Here is a 6,537-nt window from a genome sequence, read left to right on the forward strand (position 1 = left end):
GTTTGTTAAATTTGTCCTTACTAATGATTAAGGCATAATTTTCTTTAAGAAATGGTTTGTTAAATTAGTCATTAAAAAAATTCAACATTTCCATTTAATTTTTTTAATTTAAATTTTTTTTAAATATTGCAATTTTGGCGGCCAGTGTAGAAGATTAATCGATTCTTGCCAGGCAGCGTGAGATACAAACAAACCACATGCACGCACTTGTAGTGTATTTTTTAGAACGTAGTGTATTTTAATCTTAACCAAAAAGAGCAATTTTTTTAAGGAAATCTCTCGGCAAAATGGAATACAAGAAAAAGCCAGATTATGCCGACACTGCGTATCGCGAAGCAGTTGGAAGACTCCGAATTCTGCTAGCAGAAAGCTACACTCCAATCAAAAGACCTCTAAGAGAATTAGACAGTGCTGGGGAAGACACCGACAACCAATCTCTCATAAGTGCCACTAGTCGCACCTCGAAAGGATATCGTCCTTATTATCAGTACCTTACAATGCCCCCAAAACGGTACTATTACCCTTCCATAAGACCCACAAGTGTGCTACCGCCAGAAACGGAAAAAACTGTCATGTAAGAGCACCCTAACCAAAAATTTTAACCAATTCAAGATTTTGTAGAAACGCACCAAAATTTGAAAGCAGTTCTGCGCCACCAGAATTAATGTCTTTTATAGAGAAACAAGAGGAGTATATTGAGCAACTTGAGAAAGAATCCAGATTTTGCAGGGTAAATCATTAATTTGGTTTTATTTTTATTTTTTTTTAAATTGTAGGATGAACTTTCCTGTTTGTTAAGCAAAGTCAAAGATGTCATAAGCGAAAATGAGAATCTGCACGAAAAACAGAAATCGAATCTAATGAAGTCAGTTTTTAGTCACTTAGAGACGGAAACGGAAACCGAAACTGAAGGGGATTTAGCCCAAAAGGTGATACTAGTAATTTTTCCCACAAGCCATGATTACTCTCAAAAGATATTTTTGACTTTTTTTAAAGTTTCGAATCATGATTATTAACTGAAAGTTAGCCTAAGACATTTTTTCGGAAATAAAAAACAACTAAATTGGAAAAAATCTTGTATAAAACACGATTCAAAATGGATGTTTTTTGCACACGTCTAGTAAAAAACACGCTCATTTTGCAACTTCTTTCATAAATAGCTAACATTTTTTAATTTTTTTGTCATAGACGATTCTGTTTGAGTAAAACGAAATTTAAAACTTTTATTTCTTTATTTTTTTTATTTCTTATTGATTATTGTTTTTTGAATGTATTTTGAAAGAGTTTTTATTTTATGTTTTGATTTCCAAGTGTTACATTTTTCTTAGTAATTTTTAGTTCATGTTATTTACTGATTTGTGTTATTTTATGCTTAACTTTTATAATTTTTATACAGGGTGCGCCAGAACTCGCGCCCCAGAGAAAAATTTCAAGTAAGATAAGATACCAGGAACATGAAAAAAATGTTTAAAAAATTCTATCAGTCAAAAAATTTTGACATTTATTTTTTGACATTTGACATTTTTTTATATCTATTTAATGATACTGATGATCTTGTATATGTTTTTTTACAATTATTTAGTAAAGGGACAAAAATTTTGCCAATAAAAGCCACAAATAACATTGAACAGAGTTACAATTTAAAATACAGCTTCCTTGTTTCCTCTTTTAATAGCCTATAGCAAAAAAACTTGAAAAATTATTTTTCCAACAGAAATAAATAAAGTCAAAGTGCAAACTTTAAACCTCCATAACTTCGAAATTTTTATAGATAAAATTTTTTTAACATTTTTTCCATGTTCCTGGTATCTTACCTTATTTTTCTCTGGGGCGCAAGTTCTGGCGCACCCTGTATTTTTTATATTTTTTTAACTTTCACACTTTTATACTCCAATTTATGGTTTTAGAGATCCCTATCTTATGGTTTCCTATTTTGTATAACATGTTTTTGTGTTTGTAATAAAATATGTATTTTTGCCCCTCTCTAAAAAAAACGACGCCCATACAAGGGAGGAAAGTGTGAGATTTATTGTCGTTACCCTGGGAGTAATTTTTACATACAGAGTGTGTCAGAACTCGCGCCCCAGGGAAAAATTTCAAGTAAGATAAGATGGAAAAAATGTAAAAAAAAATCTTTGCCAACAAATTTTGACATTTGACTTTTTTATGTCTATTTAATGACACTTATGATCTTGTATATTGTATTGGCAATAAAACCCACAAATAACATTAAACAGAGTTACAATTTAGGACACAGCTTCCTGTTTTCTTGGAAAATTATTTTTCGAACAGAAATAAATAGAGTCAAAGTGCATAATTTAAACTCTCAAAACTTCGAAATTTTGTATAGGTAGAATTTTTTAAATATTTTTTCCATGGTCCTGGTATCTTAGCTTACATGGGGCGCAAGTTCTGGCGCACCTGTGTAATTTTTACAGCAAAAAAAACTTGAAAAGTAACAATTTCTCTTGAGATATCTCAGATTTGCCATTTTAAAATTTTAAATTTTTATTTCCCTAAGAGGTTACTTATATTTTTATTGTAATTTTGACTGAGGGAGAAAATTTTTACCCCCCCTGGGAGATAATTTCTGTTGGGGTCACCATGAAAAAAAAATGGAAAAAAAATATCTCCAAAAAAATTTTGTAATCTGTAAATGTGCAAATTTTAAACCCATTTGATTACAGAATTATTTCACATTTTTCTCCTGTCACTAAACCAAAAAAATATATAAAACACTAGTAAATCACAACTGTTATAGTTTATCAATTACCACATATTAAAAAAAATGATTATTTGACGAATAAGAAATTCAAAAATCTACGTAATCAAATTTAATAATTATAAAAGGTGTAATTATAATACGAACTATACCGCCCGCATGTAACAGAAATAAGTACATTATATTAAGTCAATCAACGTGGAAAATTTTTTTTGGGTAGTCAAAAAACGGAAAAATTAAAGCACAATTTTGGTTTAGATCTCGCTCTCGCCTAAAAAATCAAAAAAATCGCGAGTCCTAGAAGGCCCCACAATCGTTTTTGAGTCAAGAATTTCTGAGCTAGAAGCCCAACTAACCCAAGCAAAAATCGACCTGAGAAAAGCTCTGGAAGAAAACGACAACTACAAGAAAAAAATTGCCGATGGTTCGATTTTCGATGGATTTGGTTTCGAGCATTACAAAAAACAAATTGATTCGTTGCAGAGGTATTTCATAAAAAATTAGAGTGTTTTTAGTTTAGTTTTTTTTAATTTCAGAGAAAAGGATCTCTTGCAGGAGACCATCTCCAAACTTCAAGCCGCTTTGTCCAAAGTTCGCGACAAAGAAAACGACACTTGTGATCAAGTTAAGCGAAGTTTGGACGTGGCAGAACAAGCCCAATACGAAAAAAATGCCGCGGAACTTGAAATTCGAAGACTGAAAGACGAATTGGACCGGCAACATGCTAAACTCAGAGATGCGATTTCAGATCAAGTAATTTTTAAAATTTTCTAAACGAAAAATTAATTAGAAAATTGTAGAGTCGACGAATCTCAGATGAGAGAAGTGCTGTTGAACGTCGATATACACAACAAATCGAGCAATTGACAGCCGAATTGGGGGTCCAATGGGAAACCACAAACAAACTCCAATTGGAGTTGGATAAGCAACGGAGGGAAAACGCAGATTTGAGGAGGGAAATCGCCCAGAAGGAGGCCCTGCTCGACGGCATGCGAAAAGACATGCAAAATAAAATAAGTGAGTTGAAACGAGGGACCAATTCCAAAAATTCACCGAAATTCCAAAAAAAAAAATCACCGGAATTCCAAAAATTCTCGTAATTCCATTATTTTCAGATTTTATTTTTCAAAAATTGCAAAAATTTTGAGCTAAATAATTTTTTTCTAATAACCTGATTACGTAGAAGATAGTTTACAGGACAAAGGGAAATAAAAAACATTAAATTGCTCGCGACGTTTCGATACTTTTATTGTATCTTCTTCAGGCGAAGGAAACGAGGAACCAATTGCAACAAATCCACCGAAACTCCAAAATAATCCACCGAAATTCCAAAAAAATCCACCGAAATTCAAAAAATCCACCGAAATTCTCGTAATTCCATTATTTTCAGATCAAATGCACTAATTTATTTTTCAAAAACTGCAAAAATTTTGAACTAAATATTTTTTTCTAATAATCTGATTACGTAGAAGATAGTTTACAGGACAAAGAGAAATAAAAACCATTAAATTCCTCGCGACGTTTCGATACTTTTATTGTATCTTCTTCAGGCGAAGGAAACGAGGAACCAATTGCAAAAAATCCACCGAAATTCCAAAAAAAATCCACCGAAATTCCAAAAAAATCCATCAAAATTACAAAAAAATCCAACGAAATTCTCGTAATTCCATTATTTTCAGATCAAATGCACTAATTTATTTTTCAAAAATTGCAAAAATTTTGAACTAAATAATTTTTTTCTAATAACCTGATTACGTAGAAGATAGTTTACAGGACAAAGGGAAATAAAAACCATTAAATTCCTCGCGACGTTTCGATACTTTTATTGTATCTTCTTCAGGCGAAGGAAACGAGGAACCAATTGCAAAAAATCCACCGAAATTCCAAAAAAAATCCACCGAAATTCCAAAAAATCCACCGAAATTCAAATAAAAAAACGAGATTCTCGTAATTCCATTATTTTCAGATCAAATGTACTAATTTATTTTTCAAAAATTGCAAAAATTTTGAACTAAATATTTTTTTTCTAATAACCTGATTACGTAGAAGATAGTTTACAGGACAAAGAGAAATAAAAACCATTAAATTCCTCGCGACGTTTCGATACTTTTATTGTATCTTCTTCAGGCGAAGGAAACGAGGAACCAATTGCAAAAAATCCACCGAAATTCCAAAAAAAATCCACCGAAATTCCAAAAAAATCCATCAAAATTACAAAAAAATCCAACGAAATTCTCGTAATTCCATTATTTTCAGATCAAATGCACTAATTTATTTTTCAAAAATTGCAAAAATTTTGAACTAAATAATTTTTTTCTAATAACCTGATTACGTAGAAGATAGTTTACAGGACAAAGGGAAATAAAAACCATTAAATTCCTCGCGACGTTTCGATACTTTTATTGTATCTTCTTCAGGCGAAGGAAACGAGGAACCAATTGCAAAAAATCCACCGAAATTCCAAAAAAAATCCACCGAAATTCCAAAAAAATCCATCAAAATTACAAAAAAATCCAACGAAATTCTCGTAATTCCATTATTTTCAGATCAAATGCACTAATTTATTTTTCAAAAATTGCAAAAATTTTGAACTAAATAATTTTTTTCTAATAACCTGATTACGTAGAAGATAGTTTACAGGACAAAGGGAAATAAAAACCATTAAATTCCTCGCGACGTTTCGATACTTTTAATGTATCTTCTTCAGGCGAAGAATTCCTGTTGGTTGAGCGTGGGAAGTATGGCAGAGTTAATTAATTAAATTTAATAAATTTTTATTTTCCTTTGTCCTGTAAACCATCTTCTACGTAACCAGGTTATCATATTTCAAGGACAAGAAACACAAAATGGAGAATTTTTTCTAATTTAAATAATTTAACTTCAAAAAATCATTACTCAATAACTATTAGGCCTATTTCATTCAAATAAAGACCATTCTAAAGGGTTGGACTTGCCCTTTAGAATGATATGCAATTTGAAATTTACTATTTGCGAACTTTTCTTCGAAGAAGTTCGAAATAAATCGAAATAATATAAGAAAAAACCTACGAGTAATTTTTTTTCATCATCACCATCGTGTAGAGCATATTTTTGTTAGCTAAAATCCAAATTTTTACAAGAATATACGGAGTAGTTTTCAAGATATGATTTTTTGAAGTTAAGATTTTCTCGCCATGTAAGAGAAATGCATGTTAATCTTACTTAAAATTGCATTTTAAAACTTTGCTTTTGCTTAAAAATGGTCAAAAATTCCCTTAATTCCAACTTAATTTTCGTAATTCTAAAAGAATTCTAGTAATTTCAAATAATTCCAATGTATAATTCTGTCGGTTTAGTGACTCTGCAGTCGGACATTGGGGTCAACGGGGCCGAGAAAAGCGCCCTAGAGCAACAAATTGCAACTCTTCAGATGACCAATGAGAGGAATGAGAGACAATCAAAGCAGGAAATCGGGCGTTTGCAGGCCGAAATGCAGTCTTTGAGACAGAGATTGGATCGAGCAGATGCTGACCTCATTCACAGCAGGAGGGAGAATATTCGACTTACTGAGCAAGTGGCTTCCTTGGAAAAAGAAGTATGTCCAATAGCAAAAAAATACACTACTCCAAAAAATTAAAGGAACAAAAAATTTTCCAAAATTGAGGCTTCAAGTTTCTAGTTTTGAGATCTTTGTTTGTTCACTTTTAGTATTCTTTTTTTCATATTCTCTTTGAATTGAAAAATGAAAATAATGTACTCTTTTTTTGGTAACCTTGCATTCTTTAAAATCACTTTTAATGTCAAAGATGTCTTAAGTTTTTTATTTTTTTACTTTC

The 6,537-nt window shown here is 31.3% G+C and overlaps 1 protein-coding gene across 5 annotated transcripts in view; it reads left to right on the top strand.

Annotated features, from left to right (window-relative positions):
* The window catches only part of LOC123015996 (serologically defined colon cancer antigen 8 homolog), a 13,632-nt gene that overhangs the window by 1,575 nt on the left and 5,520 nt on the right, over positions 1-6,537 (top strand). For all 5 annotated transcript variants that reach the window (XR_006413429.1, XR_006413431.1, XM_044416185.1 and 2 more), the window contains exons 2-8: positions 272-574; positions 622-730; positions 777-929; positions 2,981-3,207; positions 3,259-3,475; positions 3,523-3,739; positions 6,058-6,296. Coding sequence is in view for 3 of the 5 variants with exons in the window: in XM_044416185.1 (XP_044272120.1) it covers positions 272-574; positions 622-730; positions 777-929; positions 2,981-3,207; positions 3,259-3,475; positions 3,523-3,739; positions 6,058-6,296 (1,465 nt within the window). In the remaining 2 variants the exon portion in view is untranslated. The remainder of the gene's footprint in view (positions 1-271; positions 575-621; positions 731-776; positions 930-2,980; positions 3,208-3,258; positions 3,476-3,522; positions 3,740-6,057; positions 6,297-6,537) is intronic.

This window comes from Tribolium madens, unplaced genomic scaffold (genome assembly GCF_015345945.1).
Source record: "Tribolium madens isolate multiple individuals breed KSU strain unplaced genomic scaffold, Tmad_KSU_1.1 Scaffold_11;HRSCAF=98;Tcas5.2_LG3b, whole genome shotgun sequence".
In the NCBI taxonomy this organism is placed as follows: domain Eukaryota; kingdom Metazoa; phylum Arthropoda; class Insecta; order Coleoptera; family Tenebrionidae; genus Tribolium; species Tribolium madens.